At 48.1% G+C, this 24,145-nt stretch overlaps 1 protein-coding gene across 1 annotated transcript in view; it reads left to right on the top strand.

The window, feature by feature from the left end:
* The window catches only part of ZFR (zinc finger RNA binding protein), a 306,684-nt gene that overhangs the window by 42,500 nt on the left and 240,039 nt on the right, over positions 1 to 24,145 (top strand). Inside the window, 2 exon segments of the mRNA XM_030193005.1 lie at positions 14,355 to 14,505; positions 18,402 to 18,626. Coding sequence (XP_030048865.1) covers positions 14,355 to 14,505; positions 18,402 to 18,626 — 376 coding nt within the window.

Here is a 24,145-nt window from a genome sequence, read left to right as displayed (position 1 = left end):
AGGCTGCTTGTTCTCACTGATGGGTGACGGCAGCCCCAGGTCCGGAAATCTTCCTAGCAACAAAGCTTGCTAGAGCCCTCGTGCGCACCGCGCATGTGCGGCCGTCTTCCCACCCGTAGCGCGAGCATGCCGGCTTAGTCTCTTTCTTTCCGCAGTCAGAGTGGCTGTTTTTCGGTTGCTCTGTGCCCCAGAAGAGAGCCCTCTTCAGTGTTCGGTTTTTCGCCACCTTTTTTCGGGTTTTCCCGTGCGAGTTCGCTCGCGTTGAGCTTTCCCTTTTACAAAAAAAAACCCCAAAAACAAACCTTTCCTTTACTTCTTAGTTTGTACCTGTAAGTTTCCTTTTGTTTTCGTGTGCGGCCATTTTGGCTGCCCGTGCGGGGTTTTTTCCCCCCCTTTTTTTGTGCCTTTCTTTTGGCACCATAACGAGTTTTGATTTCGCTGCCGCTATTTTTCCGTCGATGACATCGAGGCTCGCCAGCGGCTTCAAGAAGTGAACTCGGTGCAGCCGGGCAATCTCAGTCACTGATCCTCACGCTTCGTGTATTCAGTGCCTTGGGGCCGGTCATCGCCCCGACGCCTGTACATTGTGTATTTAGCCTTAAAAAGCGGACACAAGCGTCGAGATTAGCTCAGTGGGAGCGCTTGTTCCGAGCTTCGCCCGGTCCTTCGACGTCTGCAGCGGTACCAAGATCGGCGGTGTCGATGTTGGCACCAGAGAGTGCATCGATGTTAGGAGCACAGGTAATGACTGTCCAGAGACCATCCCACGCTGGCAGCAGTGAGCCATCGAGTGGGTCTCCACCTGCCTCGGGAGCTCATGCGGTACAGGCCCATCGGGACCGACCTCTTTCGGACCCGACCCCGAGGAGGCTTGTGGATTCAATTTCCTCTTTGTCGGTACCGGGGGGGTACCGGTGATGTGCTTCGAGCGAAGGCGAAGAAGCATCATCATCGGTCGCCTTCCCGTCACGGTACCGAGAGCTCCGGGGCGCCGACGGATTCGGCACCCGTGAAGCATCGACGCCGGGTGGACTGCTCACCCTCCATACAGGAGGTGTTGATGCACCGCTCTCCGGATAGCCTGGTACCGCCTCCTCGCCCTAGACAGATTCTGGTTCCGTCTCCTGCACCGACTCCACAGTCTTGCCTGACAGACACTCTTGACGAGCGCCTCAATGCCATTCTTCCAGGATCCTGGAAAGGCTGCTGCGACCGTCTGTTCCGGTACCGGTGGTGCGTGCACCGTTGGTACCGATGATAGATGCGGTGGCTGGCTCCCTGCCTGTGGTGAGGTCTTCTCCGGTGCCGCTTGCGGCGTCGGCCTTGGCTGCCACCCAAGTTGATTCCCCATCGACATCGATGGAGGGAGCTTCATCGCCGATGGTGCGGGAGTCCACTTCTCGACACCGTCATCGAGGACATCATTCCTCAGCATCAAGAAGGGCCCGGCTTTGGACTGCAGTTCGCGAATTAGTGTCCGATACAGAGGGGGAGGCAGAGGAGGACCCAAGATATTTCTCGGACGAGGAGTCTTGTGGTCTCCCTTCTGATCCTACTCTTTCGCCAGAGAGAAAGCTTTCTCCCCCGGAGAGTTTGTCTTTCTCTTCCTTTGTGCGAGAAATGTCTACAACCATTCCCTTCCCTGTGGTAACTGAGGATCAGCCCAGGGCCGAGATGTTCGAGGTCCTTGACTATCCTTCACCACCTAAGGAAGTCGTCCACTGTTCCCCTACATAATGTCCTTAAGCAGACATTGATGGTGAACTGGATGAAACCACTAACTAATCCCACCATTCCCAAGAAAGCTGAGTCCCAGTATCGGATTCACGGGGACCCGGAGTTGATAAAGACCCAGTTGTCTCATGACTCTGCAGTTGAGGATTCTGCTCTCAAGAGGGCCAAGAGTTCTAGGGATTACGCCTCTGTGCCCCCGGGGCGGGAGTCTAGAACTCTGGACTCTTTTGGGAGGAAGGCCTATCATTCCGTTATGCTCATGACCAAGATCCAGTCATACCAGCTCTACACGAGTATCCACATGCTGGCGGACTTGGTCGATAAGCTCCCTTCGGAGCAGGCCAAGCCTTTTCAGGAGGTGGTCAGGCAGCTGAAGGCGTGTCGTAAATTCCTGGCCAGGGGTGCTTACGACTCCTTTGATGTTGCGTCCAGGGCCGCTGCTCAAGGTATAATGATGCACAGACTCTTATGGCTGCGTGCCTCTAATATGGAGAATCGTGTCCAGCAGTGGATTGCGGACGCTCCTTGCCGGGGGATAATATTTTTGGTGAGAAGGTCGAGCAGGTGGTAGAGCAGCTCCACCAGCGGGAAACCACCCTCGACAAACCTGAAGTGAGCCTCTTCAGGTAGACGTTTTTATGGGGGGAGGAGGAATGCTCCCTACGCTTACAATAAGCATAGGTACAATCCACCTTCCTGCCAGCCTGCTCAGGCTAAGTCCCAGCGTGCTCATTCACGTCAACAGCGTGCGCCTCAACAGGCCCCTGCAGCTCCCCAGCAAAAGCAAGGGACGGGCTTTTGACTGGCTCTAGACGAGCATAGCCGAGATAAAAGTGTCCGTGCCGGATGATCTGCCGGTAGGAGGGAGGTTTAAAGTTTTTTTCACCAAAGGTGGCCTCTTGTAACCTCCGACCGGTGGGTTCTCAAAATAGTCCGGCTAGGATACTCCCTCAATTTGATCTCCAAACCTCCAAATTGCCCACCGGGAGCTCAGTCCTTCAGCTTCCAGCACAAGCAGGTACTTGCAGAGGAACTCTCTGCCCTTCTCAGCGCCAATGCGGTCGAGCCTGTGCCTCCGGGGCAGGAAGGGATGAGATTCTATTCCAGGTACTTCCTTGTGCAAAAGAAAACAGGGGGGGATGCGTTCCATCCTAGACCTAAGGGCCCTGAACAAATATCTGGTCCGAGAAAAGTTCAGGATGCTTTCCCTGGGCACCCTTCTCCCCATGATTCAGAAAAACGATTGGCTATGCTCTCTGGACTTAAAGGATGATTATACTCGCATCCCGATCCTGCCAGCTCACAGACAGTATCTTCGATTCCATCTGGGAACACAGCATTTCAGTACTGTGTGCTACCCTTTGGTCTCGCCTCTGCGCCCAGGGTGTTCACAAAATGCCTGGCAGTCGTGGCGGCGTCTCTACGCAGGCTGGGAGTGCATGGGTTCCCTTATCTCGACGATTGGCTGGTGAAGAACACCTTGAAGGCAGGAATTCTACAGTCCATGCAGATGACTGTTCAACTCCTGCAGCTACTAGGGTTTGTGATAAATTATCCAAAGTCCCATCTTCTTCCAGTACAAAGACTCGAATTTATAGGAGCGCTGCTAGACTCCCAGACTGCTCATGCCTATCTTCCTGAGGCGAGGAAAGACAATCTTCTGTCCCTTGTTTCCTGGGTACAAGAGTCTCAGCAGATCACAGCTCGGCAGATGTTGACATTGCTTGGCCACATGGCCTCCACAGTTCATGTGACTCCCATGGCCCGTCTTCACATGAGATCAGCTCAATGGACCCTAGCTTCCCAGTGGTTTCAAGCTGTGGGGAATCTAGAGGACGTGATCCAACTGTCTACAGTTTTTCTCAACTCCCTACGTTGGTGGACAATTCGCTCCAATTTGACCCTGGGACATCCCTTTCAAATTCCTCAGCCGCAAAAAGTGCTGACTATGGATGCGTCTCTCCTGGGGTGGGGAGCGCATGTCGATGGGCTTCACCGTCAAGGAAGTTGGTCCCTCCAGGAAGCAGGTTTTCAGATTAATCTCCTGGAGTTATGAGCGGTCTGGAACGCGCTAAAGGCTTTCAGAGATCGGCTGTCTAATCAAATTATTCAAATTCAGACAGATAATCAGGTTGCTATGTACTACATCAACAAGCAGGGGGGCACCGGATCTCGCCCCCTGTATCAGGAAGCCGTCAGGATGTGGCTTTGGGCTCGCCAGTACGGCATGTTTCTCCAAGCCACCTACCTGGCAGGCATAAACAACAGTCTGGCCGACAGGTTGAGCAGGATAATGCAACCTCATGAGTGGTCTCTCAACTCGAGAGTAGTACGCAAGATCTTTTAAGCGTGGGGCACCCCCTTGGTTGATCTTTTTGCCACTCAGGTCAACCACAATGTCCCTCAGTTCTGTTCCAGACTTCAGGCCCACAGCAGACTAGCATCAGATGCCTTTCTCCTTCATTGGGGGAAGGGCCTCCTGTATGCGTATCCTCCCATACCCTTGGTAGGGAAGACTTTGCTGAAACTCAAGCAGGATCGTGGAACCATGATTCTGATCGCTCCCTTCTGGCCGTGTCAGATCTGGAGTTGTCCTCTGAAGAACCGTGGAGATTGGAGTGTTTTCCAACCCTCATCACTCAGAATGAGGGGGCGCTTCTGCATCCCAACCTCCAGTCCCTGGCTCTCACGGCCTGGATGTTGAGAGCATAGACTTTGCCTCCTTGGGCCTTTCTGAGGGTGTCCCCCGAGTCTTGTTTGCTTCCAGGAAAGATTCCACAAAGAGATCTTATTCTTTCAAATGGAAGAGGTTTGCCGTTTGGTGTGACAGCAAGACCCTAAATCCTCGTCCTTGTCTTACACAGACCCTGCTTGAATACCTTCTGCACGTCCGAGTCTAGTCTCAAGACCAACTCTGTAAGGGTTCACCTTAGCACAATTAGTGCTTTTCATTATCGTGTAGAGGGTAAACCTATCTCGGGACAGCCTTTAGTTGTTCGCTTCATGAGAGGCTTGCTTTTGTCAAAGCCCCCTGTCAAGCCTCCTACAGTGTGATGGGATCTCAATGTCGTTCTCACCCAGCTGATGAAACCTCCTTTTGAGCCACTGAATTCCTGCCACCTGAAGTACTTGACCTGGAAGGTCATTTTCTTGGTGGCAGTCACTTCAGCTCGTAGAGTCTAGTGAGCTTCAAGCCTTGGTAGCTCATGCTCCTTATACTAAATTTCATCATAACAGAGTAATCCTCCGCACACACCCTACGTTCTTGCCAAAGGTGGTGTCGGAGTTACTACTACTACTATTACTTAACATTTCTAAAGCACTACTAGGGTTACGCAGCGCTGTACAATTTAACATGGAAGGACAGTCCCTGCTCAAGGAGCTTACAATCTAAAAGACAGACAAGTGTACAATCTAAAAGACAGGTGTACAATCTAGAGATAAGTGTACAATCTAAAAGACAAGTGTAGAGACAATCTGATAGGGCATACTATATTTCTCGAAAGGTTAGGTGCCGAATGCAGCATTGAAGAGGTGAGTTTTAAGCAGAGATTTGAAGATGGGTAGGAGTTCCATCTGAACCTGTCAATTGTCTTGCCAACATTCTTTCCCTGTCCCCATACCCGCCCTGCTGAACCTCAGTTGCACACATTGGACTGTAAGCGAGTATTGACCTTCTATGTGGAGCGGACAAGCCCATTCAGACAGTCCGCCCAAATGTTTGTTTCTTTTGATCCCAACAGAAGGGGAGTGGCTGTCGGGAAACGCACCATCTCCAGTTGGCTAGCAGATTGCATATCCTTCACTTACGCCCAAGCTGGGCTGACTCTTGAGGGTCATGTCATGACTCATAGTGTTAGAGCCATGGCAGCGTCAGTGGCCCACTTGAAGTCAGCCACTATTGAGGAGATTTGCAAAGCTGCGACATGGTTATCTGTCCACACATTCACATCTCACTACTGCCTTCAGCAGAATACCCGACGCGACAGTCGGTTCGGGCAGTCGGTGCTGCAGAATCTGTTTGGGGTTTAGAATCCAACTCCACCCCCCTGGGCCCTTTTTTATTCTGTTCCAGGCTGCACTCTCAGTTAGTTGGTTCTATTTAGGTCAATCTCAGTTATGTTCTCGCCGTTGCGAGGCCCAATTGACCTCTGTTTGTTGTTTTGAGTGAGCTTGGGTGCTAGGGATACCCCAATCGTGAGAACAAGCAGCCTGCTTGTCCTCGGAGAAAGCGAAGTTACTTACCTGTAGCAGGTATTGTCCGAGGACAGCAGGCTGATTGTTTTCACAAACCCGCCCTCCTCCCCTTTGGAGTTGTGTCTTCCCTTGTCTTTCTACTGGACTGAGGAGCTCGCTCGCGCTACGGGTGGGAAGACGGTCACGCATGCGCGGTTCCCGCATGTGCACGCGAGGGCTAGCAAACTTTGTTGCTAGGAAGATCTTCCGATCTGGGGCTGCCGTCGGACGTCACCCAATCGTGAGAACAATCAGCCTGCTGTCCTTGGAGAATACCTGCTACAGGTAAGTAACTTCGCTATATAGACTGGGTAAATGTAACATCGGGACACGCTAGAGAGGTTCAATTCCTTGATGAAATCAAGGACAGCTTTATGGAGCAGCTGGTGCAGGAGCCGATGAGAGAAGGAAAAATTCTAGACTTAGTGGTCCTTAGTGGAGCGCATGATCTGATGAAGGGACATTATGGTACTGGGGCCGCTTGATAACAGTGATCATAATATGATCAGTTTTGGTATCAACCTTGAAGTAACTATACACAGGAAGTCAAATACATTAGCGTTTAACTTTAAAAAAGGAGACTATGATAAAATGAGAAGAACGGTTAAAAAAAAACTTGGGGGGGGCAACTGAGAGGGTAAAAACTGTACAACAGGCATGGGCGCTGTTCAAAAATACCATCCTGGAGGCCCAGGCCAAACATATTCCGCGAATTAGAAAAGAAAGACGGAAGTCCAAAAGACAGCTGGCGTGGTTGAAAAGTGAGGTAAAGGAAGCTATTAGAGCCAAAAGAAACGCCTTCAGAAAATGGAAGAAGGAACTGTCTGAAAATAACAAGAAGCAGCATAAGGAGTGTCAAAGCAAATGCAAGGTGCAGATAAAGAAGGCCAAGAGGGATTACGAAAAAAAATAGTATTAGAGGCACAAAAACAGCAAAAAAAAATTTTTTGGTATATTAAAAGCAGGAAGCCGACAAAAGAATCGGTTGGGCCGCTGGATTGACAGAGGGGTAAAAGGGGCGATCAAGGAAGATAAAGACGTAGCGGAGAGATTGAATGAATTCTTTGCTTCTGTCTTCACCGAGGAAGATTTGGGTGGGATACAGGTGTCGGAAATGGTATTTCAAGCGGACGAGTCAGAGAAACTTACTGACTTCACGGTAAACCTGGAGGACGTAATGGGGTAGTTCAGCAAACTGAAGAGTAGCAAATCTCCTGGACCGGATGGTATTCATTCTAGAGTACTGATAGAACTGAAAAATGAGCTTTTGGAGCTACTGTTAGTGATACGCAATTTATCCTTAAAATCGAGCGTGGTACCGGAAGATTGGAGGGTGGCCAATGTAACGCCAATTTTTTAAAAAGGTTCCAGGGGAGATCCAGGAAACTATAGACCGGTGAGTCTGACGTCGGTGTCGGGGGGGAAAATGGTAGAGGCTATTATCAAAAACAAAATTACAGAGCACATCCAAGGACATGGATTACTGAGACCAAGTCAGCACGGCTTTTGTGTAGGGAAATCTTGCCTGACCAATTTACTTCAACTCTTTGAAGGAGTAAATAAACGTGGACAAAGGGGAGCCGGTTGATATCGTGTATCTGGATATTCAAAAGGCGTTTGACAAGGTACCTCATGAAAGGCTACAGAGGAAATTGGAGGGTCATGGGATATGAGGAAATGTCCTATTGTGGATTAAAAACTGGTTGAAGGATAGGAAACAGAGAGTGGGGTTAAATGGGCAGTATTCACAATGGAGAAGGGTCATTAGTGGGGTTCCTCAGGGGTCTGTGCTAGGACCGCTGCTTTTTAATATATTTATAAATGATTTAGAGATGGGAGTAACTAGCGAGGTAATTAAATTTGCTGATGACACAAAGTTATTCAAAGTCGTTAACTCGTGACAGGATTGTGGGAAATTACAGAAGGACCTTACGAGACTGGGAGACTGGGCGGCTAAATGGCAGATGACGTTTAATGTGAGCAAGTGCAAGGTGATGCATGTGGGAAAAAAGAACCCGAATTTATAGCTACGTCATGCAAGGTTCCACGTTAGGAGTTACGGACCAAGAAAGGGATCTGGGTGTCGTTGTCGATAATACACTGAAACCTAATGCTCAGTGTGCTGCTGCGGCTAGGAAAGCGAATAGAATGTTGGGTATTAGGAAAGGTATAGAAAACAGGTGTGAGGATGTTATAATGCCGTTGTATCGCTCCATGGTGCGACCGCACCTTGAGTATTGTGTTCAATTCTGGTCGCCGCATCTCAAGAAACATATAGTAGAATTGGAAAAGGTGCAGCGAAGGGCGACTAAAATGATAGCAGGAATGGGACGACTTTCCTATGAAGAAAGACTAAGGAGGCTTGGAGAAGAGACGGCTGAGGGGAGGCATGATAGAGGTATATAAAATAATGAGTGGAGTGGAACAGGTGGATGTGAAGCGTCTGTTCACGCTTTCCAAAAATACTAGGACTAGGGGGCATGCGATGAAACTACAGTGTAGTAAATTTAAAACAAATTGGAGAAAATGTTTCTTCACCCAACGCATAATTAAACTCTGGAATTCGTTACTGGAGAACGTGGTGAAGGCAGTTAGCTTAGCAGAGTTTAAAAAGGGATTAGATGGTTTCCTAAAGAACAAGTCCATAATCCACTACTAAATGGACTTGGGAAAAATCCACAATTCCAGGAATAACGTATAGAATGTTTGTACTTTTGGGAAGCTCGCCAGGTGCCCTTGACCTGGATTGGCTGCTGTCGTGGACAGAATGCTGGGCTCGATGGACCCTTGGTCTTTTCCCAGCATGGCATTACTTATGTACTTAGCTTAAAGATTGGCTGGTGAAGAACACTTCGGAGGCAGGAGCTCTACAGTCCATGCAGATGACTATTCAACTCCTGGAGCTACTGGAGTTTGTCATAAATTACCCAAAGTCCCATCTTCTTCCAGTTCAGCAACTAGAATTCATAGGGGCTCTGCTGGATTCACAGACGGCTCATGCCTACCTCCCCGAGGTGAGGGCAGACAATCTTCTGTCCCTCGTTTTCTTGGTCAGAGCGTCTCAGCAGATCACGGCTCGGCAGATGTTGAGATTGTTGGGCCATATGGCCTCCACAGTTCTTGTGACTCCCATTTTCACATGAGATCAGCCCAATGGACCCTAGCTTCCCAGTGGTTTCAAGCTGTGGGGGATCTAGAGGATGCTGTCCACCGAATTTCACAATTCCCTTCACTGGTGGACAATTCGGTCCAATTTGACATTGGGACGTCGCTTTTCAAATTCCTCAGCCGCAAAAAGTGCTGACAACGGATGCGTCCCTTCTAGGGTAGGGAGCCCATGTCGATGGGCTTCACACTCAAGGAAGTTGGTTCCTCCAGGAAACCGGTTTTCAGATCAATCTCCTGGAGTTGCGAGCGGTCTGGAACGCGCTAAAGGCTTTCAGAGATCGGCTGTCCAATCAAATTATTCAAATTCAGACAGATAATCAGGTTGCTATGTAATTACATCAACAAGCAGGGGGGCATCGGATCTCGCCCCGTGTCAGGCAGTTGTCCAGATGTGGCTTTGGGCTCGCCGGTACAGCATGTTTCTCCAAGCCATATATCTGGCAGGGGTAAACAGTCTGGCCGACAGGTTGAGCAGGATCATGCAACCTCACGAGTGGTCTCTCAAATCAAGGGTGATAACGCCAGATCTTTCAAGCGTGGGGCACCCCCTTGGTGGATCTCTTTGCCACTCAGATCAATCACAAGGTCCCTCAGTTCTGTTCCAGACTTCAGGCCCACGGCAGACTAGCGTCGGATGCCTTTCTTCTCTATTGGGGGAAGGGCCTCCTGTATGCATATTCTCTCATACCCTTGGTGGGAAAGACTTTGCTTAAACTCAAGCAGGATCGCGGAACCATGATTCTGATCGCTGCCTTCTGGCTGCATCAGATTTGGTTCCCTCTTCTTCTGGAGTTGTCCTCCGAAGAACCGTGGAGATTGAACTGTTTTCCAATCCTCATTACTCAGAACGAGGGGGTGCTTTTGCATCCCAACCGCCGGTCCCTGGCTCTCACGGCCTGGATATTGAGAATGTAGACAGCCTCCTTGGGTCTTTCTGAGGTAGTCTCCCAAGTCTTGCTTCCAGGAAAGATTCCACGAAGAGGTGTTACATCTTTAAATGGAGGAGGTTTGCCGTCTGGTGTGACAGCAAGGCCCTAGATCCTCGCTCTTGTCCTACACAGACCCTGCTTGAATACCTTCTGGACTTCTCGGAGTCTGGTCACAAGACCAACTCAGTAAGAGTTCATCTTAGTGCTATTAGTGCTTATCATTATCGTGTGGAAGGTAAGCCTGTCTCAGGACAGCCTTTAGTTGTTGCGCTTCATGAGAGGTTTGCTTTTGTCAAAGCCCCCTGTCAAACCTCCACCAGTGTCATGGGATCTCAACGTCGTTCTCACCCAGCTGATGAAACCTCCTTTTGAGCCACTGAATTCTTGCCATCTGAAGTACTTGACCTGGAAGGTCATTTTCTTGGTGGCAGTCACTTCAGCTCGTAGAGTCAGTGAGCTCCAAGCCTTAGTAGCCCATGCTCCTTATACTAAATTTCATCATAACAGAGTAGTCCTCCGCATTCATCCTAAGTTTTTGCCGAAGGTGGTGTCCATCTGAACCAGTCAATTGTCTTGCCAACATCTTTTCCCCGTCCTCATACCCGCCCTGCTGAACGTCAATTGCACACATCGGACTTCAAAAAAGCATTGGCCTTCTATGTGGAGCGGACAAGCCCATTCAGACAGTCTGCCCAAATGTTTGTTTCTTTTGATCACAACAGAAGGAGAGTGGCTGTCGGGAAATGCACCATTTCCAGTTGGCTAGCAGATTGCATATCCTTCACTTATGCCCAAGCTGGGCTGACTCTTGAGGGTCACGTCACGACTCATAGTGTTCGAGCCATGGCAGCGTCAGTGGCCCACTTGAAGTCAGCCACTATAGAAGAGATTTGCAAAGCTGCGACGTGATCATCAGTCCACACATTCACATCTCATTACTGCCTTCAGCAGGATACCTGACGCGACAGTCGGTTCGGGCAGTCGGTGCTGCAGAATCTGTTTGTGGTCTAGAATCCAACTCCACCCCCCTAGGCCCTTTTTTATTCTGTTCCAGGCTGCACTCTCAGTGTTTCTTCGTAGGTCAATTTGTTATGCCCGAGTTGTTGCGAGGACCAATTGACCCTGATTGTTGTTTTGAGTGAGCCTGGGGGCTAGGGATACCCCATCAGTGAGAACAAGCAGTCTGCTTGTCCTCGGAGAAAGCAAGGTTACTTATCTGTAGCAGGTATTGTCCGAGGACAGCAGGCTGATTGTTCTCACAAACCCGCCCACCTCCCCTTTGGAGTTGTCGCTTCCCTTGTCTTGCTTTGTAAGTTGACTAAGCCGACACGCTCACGCTACGGGCAGGAAGACGGCCGCGCGTGCGTGGTGTGCGCACGAGGACTCTAGAAAGCTTTGTTGCTAGGAAGATTTCCGGACCTGGGGCTGCCGTCGGACATCACACATCAGTGAGAGCAACTCAGCTTGCTGTCCTCGGAGAATACCTGCTACAGGTAAGTAACCTCGCTTTGGCTGACCTCTAGAATCCGCTACCCTACATTCCTGTGCCCACTGTGCCGAGCACCGTTGGCTGAAATCCCGTGCCCATGCTGACTTCATACATTTCAGATTCTTGCTGGCCACCTTCCAGTCTGCTTTTCATTTGCCAAACAGGACTACTACATCCAGTTGACAAATTCTCTTGGCTCAAACTTTTGACGTCTCTTTGCCACACTGAATTCTCTCCTCGAAGTTCCTTCACCTCCAGCTCCCCCTTTGCTTTCTCCCCCGGTCTCTGGTTGAGTACTTTCATGATAAGATTCACAAGATTAAACTTGAATTCTCAACTAAGTCACCTCCATCTCTCCTTTCTTTAGTCCATTCTCTCAACTCTCCTTCAACACCTGCCTCCTTTTCTGAAATCACTGAAGAGGAAACTGCACATTTTCTTTCCTTCTCAAAACTAACTACCTGTTCCTCTGATCCTATTCCCATTCATCTACTTGGCACTATCTCTCCTACTGTCATCCCTTTTATCTGTCATATCCTCAATCTTTCACTTTCCACTACAACTGTTTCTGATGCCTTCAAACATGCCATAGTCACACCTCTCCTCAAAAAAACATTTGTTGGACCCTACCTGTCCTTCCAACTATTGCCCCATTTAACTCCTCCCTTTCCTATCCAAGTTATTTGAATGTGCTGTTCACAGCTGTTGTCTTGACTTTCTTTCATCTCAAGCTATTCTTGATCCACTTCAATCTGGCTTTCATCCTCTTCATTCAACTGAAACAGTGCTTGCTAAAATCTCCAATGACCTGTTCCTGGCCAGATCCAAAGGTCTCTCTTCTATCCTCATCCTTCTCGATCTATCTGCTGCTTTTGACACTGTTGATCACCGCCTACTCCTTGGTACACTGTCCTCACTTGGATTTCAGGGCTTTCCTGTTTTTTTTCTTGTCTCTTCCATTGTACTTTTAGTGTATACTCTGGTGGATCCTCCTCCACTTCTATTCCACTATCAGTTGGTGTACCTCAGGCATGTCTTTTTTTTTTTTTTTTTTCTTTTCTCCATCTATACTTCTTCCTTTGGTACTCTTTCATTCCATGGTTTTCAGTATCACCTTTATGCTGATGACTCCCAGATCTACTTCTCCACACCAGAAATTTCAGCAGGAATCCAGGCCAAAGTATCAGCCTGTCTGTCTGACATTGCTGCCTGGATGTCTCACTGCGTCTGAAACTAAACATGACCAAGACTGAGCTTCTTATCTTTCCCCCTAAACCAACCTCTCCTCTTCCATTCTCTATCTCTGTGGATAACACTCTCATCTTCCCTGTCTCATCAGCTTATAACCTTGAGGTCATCTTCGACTTCTCTCTGTCCTTCTCTGCACATATTCAACAGACTGCTAAAACTTGTCGTTTCCTTCTCTATAATATCACCAAAATTCGCCCTTTCCTTTCTGAGCACACTACCAGAACCGTTATCACATCTCGCTTAGACCATTGCAACTTGCTTCTCACAGGTCTCCCACTAATCCTTTTCTCTCCCCTTCAATCTGTTCAGAATGCTGCTTCACGACTTATATTTCGCCAGTGTTGCTATGCTGATATTAGCCCTCTCCTCAAGTCACATCATTGGCTCCCTATCCATTTCCACATACAGTTCAAACTCCTCTTATTGACTTACAAGTGCATTCACTCTGCATCTCCTCACTCTCCACTCATCTCTCCCTACACTCCTCCCTGGGAACTCCATTCACTGGGTAAATCTCTCTTATTTGCACCCTGCTCCTGCGCTGCATACGTCTAGTAGCACTACAGAAATAAGTAGTAGTAGATGAACATAACCCACAGGTTCTGGATTGGTCTTGTATAGGAGTAATGGAAAGAAAATGATCAGGTTTGACATAATTTCTACTTTTGTTGGGGGGGAGGGAGAAAAAAAACTAGGATTAAATGGTCTTCATCATAAAGCATATGGAGACAGACTTAAAGATCTCAATCTGTATACTTCAGAAGAAAGGTGGGAGAGGGGAGTTATGAATAGACATTTAAATACCTACGAGGCATAAATGCACAGGAAGAGTCAATTGAAATGGTGGCGATGAAATCGTTATCTGAATTCAAGAGAGCTTGGTACAAGTACATAGGATCTCTAAGGGAGTCATAGGCAGAGTAGATAGCATGGATGGGTAGACTGGATAGGCCATATTGTCTTTATCTGCCTACATTTTTCTTTGTTTCTATGAAGCATCATGCCTAAAAACTACTACTACTATTTAGCATTTCTATAGCGCTACAAGGCGTATGCAGCACTGCACAAACAAGGGTCAGAGGAGGATGTGTAAGAGATCATTTTACCTTTAGGTCTCTTTAAATGATTTCATTACCCATATAAATGTTTTAAAACATCACCCCCTTACAAACATCTGAAATATATTCAGATTATTTTTAAGCATTTATCTTAATTGGCTACACAAAAAATTATCATTGTGGTAATGTAACACATATAAAATCTGCTCACTAGGGTCCCTATGGTGTAGATTTTCTGAGATGACCTTTCCCCACTTCTTATTGGCTCTGGGGGCCGTTTCAGAATTGTAGTTTTTGGGGCCCATGAATTTCACTTCTATTGGTGTGTAACTGTCTCTCTTCCTCATTACTTGTGCATGGTCTTATGGAAATCTTCCTCATGCTGCTACATGGAGAAAAATGTTTCTGACTCTACTTGTGTTAACAGAGGTTTGAATGTCTCCTATACACATGGTTTCATAATGAGATTTCATTTCCATTTCTTTGAAGGATTCCTACTCCTATGTCAGATCTACTGCCCCAGCTGTGGCCTATGACAGTAAGCAGTACTACCAGCAACCCACTGCTACTGCAGCAGCTGTGGCGGCTGCTGCTGCTGCACAGCCCCAGCCTTCTGTTGCAGAATCCTACTACCAGACAGGTGAGTTTTTTGTTGTTGTTACATTTGTACCCTGCACTTTCCCACTCATGGCAGGCTCAATGCGGCTTACATATTGTATACAGGTACTTATTTGTACCTGGGGCAATGGAGGGTTAAGTGACTTGCCCAGAGTCACAAGGAGCTGCCTGTGCCTGAAGTGGGAATCGAGCTCAGTTCTGAAGTGGGAATCGAACTCAGTTCCTCAGTTCCCCAGGACCAAAGTCCACCACCCTAACCACTAGGCCACTCCTCCAGTTAGATGCATTGTTTTTGTTTTTATGCCATTAAGCTGAAGAATGTCTGCGTATATGCATATTAAATAAAAAATAGTGTTATAAGACAAAGCTGTGGGAAGGCATGAAGATGTGAAAAGTAGACCAGTGAAGTTTTGTACATTTTTTTAAAAGTTGCGTCACACTGATCTTTTTTTATTTTTGAGGTGCAGTGATGGGGACCCTTGGGATTTTGTACTCATGCTTTATTAGTTTATTTACCAGCTGCTGATTTTTACCATTCTCTCTTTCTAAATGGATGTGGTTAGTTTTGTTTTGTTTTGTTTCTTAATTTACTTTTATTTTTTCACGTTGGCATTTTTTTTTCACCTGGAGCTGGTCTTCTATTGGGCTGTTGCACCATGAACTTTTGTTTGTCAAGGCCAGTTTAGTCCAGCCTTCTCAGTGACACAGTTTGCTTGGGACCATAAACTGTGGCTCCCTGCAAACTCAACTAATGTAGTCATTATACCTGCTCACTAGGTGTTCATATTGAGCAGTGACTGAGGGTTTTCTCTTTCTCCCTGGGTGTAGGGGTTCTGTGAAGAGCCAGCCTCAGAACTAGTTGCTTGTCTTAGGAACCAAATCCATATATTTCTCATGGCAATATGTAGATACCAAGTCACCAGTCTGGCAGTAAGTTTGACTGTCTGTTCAGGGAGCACATGAATGCTGCTAGTTGGGATTTCAAAATGATCTACACTGGACAGGTGTGATTACCCAGCTGATGAAAGCTCCTTTTGAGCCACTTGATTACTGTCATCTGAAGTATGTGACTTGGAAAGTTTGCAGAGTCTGACCTTTAGCTGATCCACCATACACTCAGTTCACAACAATAGCGTAGTTCTCTGCACACACCCTAAGTTCCTTCCTAAGGTAGTGTCAGTTTCATCTTAATCAGTCAGTTGTCCTACCAACATTTCTTCCAGAACCACATACCCATCCTGGCGAGAGTGTACTGCATATCTTACATTGCAGGCAAGTCCTAGCCTTCTATTTGGAGTGGACTAAAGCCCATAGACAGTGCACCCAGATTTTCTTCTTTTGAAAACTGGAGGAGGGTAGCCATTGGCAAAACACAATTTCTAATTGGCTAGCAAATGGTATCTTTTTTTTACTCATGCCCAGGCTTTGCTGACTCTGGAGGGTCATGTCAAGACTCATAATGTCAGCCATAGCTATGTCAGTAACCCACTTAAGGTCAGCCTCCATAGAGGAGATTTGTAAAGCTGCAATGTGGTCATCTGTCCACACACTCACACTTCATTACTGTTTTGAGTAGGATACATGATATGACAGCTGGTTCGGGCAGGAGGTCCTGAAGAATTGTTCGGTGTCTAGTATCCAACTCCACCCACCTAGGCCCAGATTATTATTATTATTTTTTTATTTAGTTCCAGGCTGCACCTTCACAACTAGTATGTAAATAGTTTCAGGTTAACTGACTTTCAGGCCTCTACATTTCGAGTCTCTGTTATCCTAGCATTGTTTTTGGTAAGCCTTGTAGCTAGGGATTCCCATCTGTACAAAACCTGCTCATCCTCATAGAAAGCAAAGTTAGCAGATGTTCTCTGAGGACAGCAGGCCAAGTATTCTAACATTAGCCATTGAGCCCGTTAAAACGGGCTGGTGGGTCGCCGCTGTCCGCTCTCCCCCCCCCCCCCCCCCCCCCCCGAGTTCGCCGCCCCGTCTCATCACTATTCAACTTACATCTCTGCAGCAGGCAGATCAGCTGAGCTGCCGTTGGCCTATGATCTCTGCCTGTGTCCCGCCCTCGTGTGACGTAACGTCGGCGAGGGTGGGACACAGGCAGGGAAGGAAGGGCAACGGCAGCTCAGCTGATCTGCCTGCTGCGGAGATGTAAGTTGAATAGCGATGAGATGGGGCGGGTGGAGGGGTGGCGGCAGCGGCGACTCTGGGTGGGGGGGCACCAGTGGCGGCGACCTCGGGTGGAGGGGTGGCGGCGGCGACTGGAGGTGGGGGGGTTACCAGTGGCGGCGACCTCGGGGGGGGGGGGGGAAGCGCAGTTTCCCTCTCTGTCCCGCCCCCGTCATCACGTATTGACGCAGGGGTGGGACAGAGAGGGAAGTCTCTACTGCGCATTTGCGAGTGAGTACGGTCACTCGCCATTTATATGTTTGATTCCCTTCCACCTCTCCTTGGAGTTGTATTCTATAGCTATTTAAAATGACTGAGGAACCCACGTTCATACGTTGTGTGGGACGGCACCAGTGCATTTGTGGTGGGACAGTGCTAGAAAGTTCTAAGTTGATCTCACTAGTTGGCATCTATACTGGGCTCCACTGGATGATGTCACCCAGCTGTGAGAATACTTGACTTGCTGTCCTCAGAGAACACCTGCTACAGGTGAGTAATTTTGCTATATCAAGCTTGTGTAATAAATAACCTACAAACTTGCCCAAGGAGTTGTATTCCATTCTAGTAAAGACTGAGGCAGTCTCTGCACAGTAGCAGGCGAGAAGGGATATGCCTGCATAGTAAGTATGCATCTAGATTCATTTTAGCTGGAGAAGCTTTCTTGTGCTGGTCTCTGTCAGTGAGGACTTGTATCCTGTTGTCTATGGAAAATACTGTGGTAGGTTAAGTTACTTGGTTAAACATTAAAAAAGTAAGAATAAGAAACCAAAAGTATTGATTGCATAAGTCTTCATACCTTTTGTCATAAATTCATGTTAGCTCTGTTTTCAGAAATTGTCCTAACAAAGCCTGTAATTAATTATAGTCCACCTGTGCCAGTCACAATATTTGAGCTTATTTATTTGAAAACTCTGTGGTGAAGAATCAAGCAAAAGTATAAACATGCCAAAAGAGCTTTGGGATAAAATGTATACAAAGGTACAGATAAGGGAAAGGCTATAAAGAGATTTCAGCATGCTTGAATATCCCCTAGGGCATTGTCAGGTTCATTGTGAAGTGGAAACAGTTTGGCACCACCAGGACACTGCCTTGAACAGGCAGTCCTTCCAGAGTTTGTAGCTGTGGGTTAAGGAACGTGGTGAGGAAGCTTCTGTTACCTTAATAGAACTACAGTGGTCTCTGGCTATGATGGGAAAATGTTGACTGTTTTTAACCATTTCAAAATTACTTCATAGACACTATCCTCCCCCCCCCCCCCCCCCCCCCCCCCCCCCCCCCCCGGATATTCAAAAGCATTTAACTGGCCAGGATCAACGCGTGGCTGTTTTAATGCCCCATAACTGGCTATCCACAAATTTTCAGTGGGACATGGACCGCCATGAACACCTGAAAATTTGTGGTTAGCAGATAGCTAATTATACTGCCCGTTATAACTGTGTATATACCAGTTTTCAGTATAAGTTGCCATTATTGGCCATGTGAATATCTGGAATATCATTGGCCGGTTTAAACTTAACTTGCTAGCGTTGAATATTGGCTTGGCCAGTTAAGTTTGAGGCGGCCAAATTAAACTGGAAACGGCCTGCCATTGACTATCCAGGCTCAGCGCCGAACACAAGTTAGCCTGATTAACTCCTGTGGTCTGAATATCGGGACCTATGGGTTTAGCCAACTCTGTGTTATTAAGTGGGTAACATACAATATTTTATTTTATTTTTTTACTTTTTATTTTTTTTATTTTTACAGTAGCTCCAAAGGCTGGATATAGCCAGGGTGCAACTCAATATTCTCAAGGCCAGCAAACTCGACAAGTGACAGCCATAAAACCAGCCACTCCCAGTCCTGCAACTACTACATTCTCTATATATCCAGTATCCTCCACTGTGCAACCTGTAGCAGCTGCAGCAGCCACTGTGGTCCCATCATATACCCAGAGTGCTACATACAGCACCACAGCTGTTACGTATTCTGGTAAGTATCCAATACAAAGGAGGATAGAAAGAGACAAAATGTATCGCTCATCAAAATTTCTAAAAATTAGAGCTGATTAATACTTAAATCAACCCACAAGATGGAGTACAATCAAAAAATTGGAAGGTAAAAAGCCTTAGTACCCTACCTTCACCCTATATTTAGCTTTTAGAGGTGGCAGGATTTCAATAGGGTCAGTACTCAGGCATAAAATAATCCTTCTAAAACAGGTTGTTAAAACTCCACTAGTCTTCAGTTTTAATGGAATTAAAAAAAAAACAAAACACACCCACACCCCCCCCCCCCTTTGGTGAAAGGTGCTCATTCACTGTCAGGTATTTAATCACATCAGCTGTGGCCAGAGTTACGCTAGAATGACTGTATCAAGATGTGATCAAAATTTATAAGTGAAAACCAACAAAAAAGTGCTTTCACTGCTTACAAAAACTGTACAAAAGAACAGTCCATCAAAAGAAGCAAACTTAAAGATAATTGATTAAAATAAAAAAAAATACTTGCCAGCGTTATATGCACCCATTTCTCAGCATCATCAGGATCCCTCTAACACGGCAGAGTGTCTGCTTCATTTAAGCAACCTGGAATTGTCTTGTGGGTTGATTTGATTAAGTACTGTTTAGCTCTAATTTTTAGAAAGTCTTTTTGGTGAGTGATACCATGCAGTGTACTAGTTTTGCATGCTGCTGCTTAGGGGAAGTTGTTTAAATGTTTAAAATTTTGCATCCTATATTACTCTTTGAATATGTAAAACTGTCATGCAAATTTGAAGGCATAACAAATTATTATTCAAAAAGTTGTAAAGTGCACACTTTTTGTGACACTCAGTAATGCATTCCATTTCCTTCCTCAGCAAACTTGAGCAATCTGTGTGGGAGATTTGGTAGCAAGGGGCATGGTGAATTGCAAGTTTGTAAAGTGTCTCTGTGTGTGGGGTGGAGTGTATGGGACATACTCTTTCTCTGCTTTCCATTTTTAGTGTATCCTACCACTTCTGCGTTCTAGCCCCTCCCCCTCCTAAATGTGGCTACTGTCAGCCTTACCCTTGTCAGTGCTCTCTTTATTTTGGTGGCAGGACTTAGGCTTCAGTGTCTCCTGGTTCTCCTAGTCTGAGTAATGAGACTTGTGTTCCCTACCACTCCACATTTGGCTTCTCTTGTCCTCCTTTTCTGGCTGTGTCTGTACAGGTATGAATGTTTGTGCACGCATATGGACAGGCAACAAACAGTCTTGGTTCCTTAGCGTCCCTCCGGACCAGGATTGGACTGATGGGTTTTGCTCGCCTTCCAGCAGTTGGAGACTGAGAAAAAACTGTGACTCTAGAGAGCCAATAAGAGCCCTGGTCATGTGACCCTAGCCTCAGTATTTTCTCAGTCTCCAGCAGGCAGGAGGTGAGCCCATTAGTCTCTCTCTCTTTCTCTTTAAGAAGCTAATAATATTACTAATGATAATAGTAGTTCTGTGCAGGGGAATCTCAGTAAGAAGCTGGGCAGATAGGTATTTCTTTTCTTTCTTTCTTTTCCAGCCTCTGGGGTGTTACACTCGAGTGCCCCGAGTCCCTCCCCCCCTTCCTCCCCATCTCCCATACTTAGCTGGGAAGGGCTACCCTTTTGTTAGAAAGGGGTATTGCCTTTGGGAGAGGCAGCCACTTTTAGTTTCTGTTTAAAATAAATAAAAAGAGAAGTTAAATTGTGAAGCCTTTTCTTTCCCCAGACTGCTTTTGAGCAGGCAGTTTTGTTGGGTATCATTGCCAGTTCTTTGTTAAAAAAAAAAAAAAAATAAGGAAGAAATGAATGTGAAAGACTTAATTCTGATGGTCCCCATGGCCTTAACGAGCGATATTTGTTACTTGGAGTGTTGCTTCTAAGTTTTCTTCGCGTTTTTGGCAGCGACACGCTGTTAAAAAAAAAAAAAAAGCCGCGAAGCATTGTTTCTGGGGCACACCCGCACAGAGAGCTCAGCGAGGATGGGCAGGCAACGCGTTCCTTCTTTGTGCCGGGGTGTGAGTTCTCGTGGCTTCTCCATGGTGGGGTTAGTTGATTTTCTTTGGTTTATTTCCTGCGGTTTGCGTCGGCTGTTTTCTTTTTTTACTGGTCAGTTCTCTCCGTTTTCTCCTTCAGATGTTTTACATTTCGTGCTGAAGGCCGCCATCTTGCCTTCAGCTGCACTATTTTTTCAGCGAGGTAGCTTCTCTGCTTCTCAGGTAGCTGGAGGGCAGACGGACGACGGAGATCATGTTTCGGGGCCAGTCTAGGGGATCTTAGGAGGGGGCATTTTCCTCTGTTTGTGCCTCACTTAAACCACGCATTCATATCTCCTCTTGGGACTCAACTTGAGACTGTCTTTTTGTGTCAGGTGTTCAGCGCTGCGTATGTCTAGTAGCGCTATTTATATAAATGCTAATGATAACTTCCAGAGGAGTCTTCTTCATCATTCCTACTGGTTCAGATTCATAACAGGGTTTTCTTTTGGCCCAGACTCAGGCCACTACGTTTTTAGGCTTTTCTATTATGTATATTTTACATAGACCGATTGCTTGCTTGACCTTTATGCATTTATTCTCGTTTTCATTTTTTTATACCATTCCTGTATGTCTTTGACCCACTCTATATAGTATTTGGACAGTCGTTTCAGGCTTGTTTCTCTATAATCTACTGTGTTTTTCACTGTGGGTCCGTTGTGAGCAGTTCTGCCTTCTATTTTAGCAACTTTCAAAATGTCATGAGTTCACCATTTGGGTTACGTATGTGCTTTTTTCCATAAGCATTGTTTTTGGTGGCTACATCTGTAAAAAATATATTTCTCCGAGGACAAGCAGGCTGCTTGTTCTCACTGATGGGTGACGTCCACGGCAGCCCCTCCAATCGGAAACTTCACTAGCAAAGTCCTTTGCTAGTCCTCGCGCGGCCGTCTTCCCGCCCGAACCGGCTCGTGTTAGTCAGTCTTCTTTTGTCCACGCTCGGTACGGTCGTGTTTGCGCCGTTCGCGCCCCTTAAGTTGACCCTCGCGCGTCTTTTTGACTTCGCTTACAAAAAAAAAAAAGGGATTTCGGAGAAGGGCCTTTCGGTCTTTTTCCCCTCCCCGTATTTCCAGTTTTTTGCCCCGTTAAGTTTTCTTTCGTTTTCAGGGTAGGCCCTTTGAGGCCTCGGGTCGAGTTTTTTCTCCCCCTCTTTTTGGTGCCTAACCGCAATTACGAGTTTTGATTTCGCTGGCGTGATTTTTCCGCCCATGTCATCGAAGTCTCCCAGCGGCTTCAAGAAGTGCACCCAGTGCGCCCGGGTAATCTCGCTCACTGATAGGCACGCGTTGTGTCTTCAGTGTCTGGGGGCTGGGCACCGCCCGCAGGCAAGTAGTCTTTCCGCCCTTTTACAAAAAAGGACTCAGGTAGCGAGATTGGCCCAGTGGAACGTGTTGTTCTCGGGCTCTTCGTCGGCTTCTGCACCGGGAGTATCGAGTGCATCGACGTCGACAGCGTCAAGACCTCCGACCTCGGCAGCGACTGTATCGATTGCATCGAGGCATCGACCCTCTGCATTGTCAGTGCCGAGACATCGGAAGGCTGCGTCGGCGGTACCGGGACCTCCACTAGTGCTGATGTCGTCGGACGGTGGTGCTTCGACTGGAGTGCAGGTGAGGGCTGTCCATTCCCCTGCTGGTGGCGGTGAGCCTTCGGGTGAGTCTCCCCCTACCCTGAGGGCTCCTGCGGTACAGCCCCCCCCCCCCCCCCCGAGACCGACCTTCTTCGGCCTCGGCCCCGAGGAAGCGACGGTTGGATTCTACGTCGTCCTCGTCGGTACCGGGAAGTTCCGGTGACATGCTTCATTTGAAAAAGTCAAAGAAGCATCGACACCGGTCTCCTTCCCGCATCGGTACCGAGAGCTCTGGGTCGCCGAGGGAGTAGGCACCCAGTAGGCATAGGCACCGGGAGGACCGCTCACCCTCTCTTCAGGAGGTGTCGATGCACTCCACCTTGGACAGCCCGGAACAGCCTCCACGCCCGGAACAGACTCTGACTTCGATGCCTGCATCGGCTTCCATGTCTTTCTCCACAGCCGCCCTGCACGAGAGTCTCCGGGCCGTTCTCCCAGAGATCCTGGGAGAGCTGTTGCGCCCTTCCGCTTTGGTACCGGGGGTGCTTGCGCCACCGGTACCGTCAAGTGAGGCACTGGCTGGCCCCTTGCCCGGGGTGAGGTCTCCGACATCGGTGCCGCTTGCGGTACCGACTGCGGTTGCCTCCCAGGAAGGCTCCCGGACGACGTCGGCGGAAGGAGCTTCGCCGGTGCGGGCGAGGGAGTCTACCTCTCGACGCTCACACCGTGGCCGTGGTTCCACGGAGTCGAGCCGGGCACGGCTTCAGACACAGGTTCGTGAACTTGTGTCTGATACCGATGGTGAGGCCTCGTGGGAGGAGGAGGAGGACATCAGGTATTTCTCTGACGAGGAGTCTGATGGCCTTCCTTCTGATCCCACTCCCTCCCCTGAAAGGCAGCTTTCTCCTCCCGAGAGTCTGTCTTTTGCTGCCTTTGTCCGGCAGATGTCTACGACCATCCCCTTCCCGGTGGTTGTGGAGGACGAGCCCAGGGCTGAAATGTTTGAGCTCCTGGACTATCCTTCTCCACCTAAGGAAGCGTCCACAGTACCCATGCATCATGTCCTCAAAAAGACATTGCTGGAGAACTGGACCAAGCCTCTAAGTAATCCCCACATTCCCAAGAAGATCGAGTCCCAGTACCGGATCCATGGGGACCCAGAGCTGATGCGCACTCAGTTGCCTCACGACTCTGGAGTTGTGGATTTGGCCCTAAAGAAGGCTAAGAGTTCTAGGGAGCATGCTTCGGCGCCCCCGGGCAAAGACTCTAGAACCTTAGACTCCTTTGGGAGGAAGGCCTACCATTCCTCTATGCTCGTGGCCAAAATTCAGCCTTGCCTTAGCTCTATACAAGCATACACATGCGGAACAATGTGCGGCAGTTGGCGGGCTTGGTGGACAAGCTCCCTCCTGAGCAAGCCAAGCCATTTCAGGAGGTGGTCAGGCAGCTGAAGGCGTGCAGAAAATTCCTGGCCAGAGGGGTATATGATACCTTTGATGTTGCGTCCAGGGCCGCTGCTCTAGGTGTGGTGATGCGCAGACTCTCATGGCTGCGTGCCTCCGACCTGGAGAATAGGATCCAGCAGCGGATTGCGGACTCGCCTTGCTGTGCGGACAATATTTTTGGAGAGAAGGTCGAACAGGTGGTAGAGCAGCTCCATCAGCGGGATACCGCTTTCGACAAGTTCTCCTGCCGGCAGCCTTCAGCTTCTACCTCCACAGGTAGACGTTTTTATGGGGGAAGGAAGACTGTTCCCTACTCTTCTGGTAAGCGTAGGTACAATCCTCCTTCTCGACAGCCTGCGGCCCAGGCTAAGCCCCAGCGCGCTCGCTCTCGTCAGCAGCGTGCGCCTCAGCAAGGCCCCTCGGCTCCCCAGCAAAAGCAAGGGACGAGCTTTTGACTGGCTCCAGCAGA

The sequence above is a fragment of the Microcaecilia unicolor genome, chromosome 2 (genome assembly GCF_901765095.1).
Source record: "Microcaecilia unicolor chromosome 2, aMicUni1.1, whole genome shotgun sequence".
In the NCBI taxonomy this organism is placed as follows: Eukaryota; Metazoa; Chordata; class Amphibia; order Gymnophiona; family Siphonopidae; genus Microcaecilia; species Microcaecilia unicolor.
This window is presented reverse-complemented; position numbering and strand designations above follow the sequence as displayed.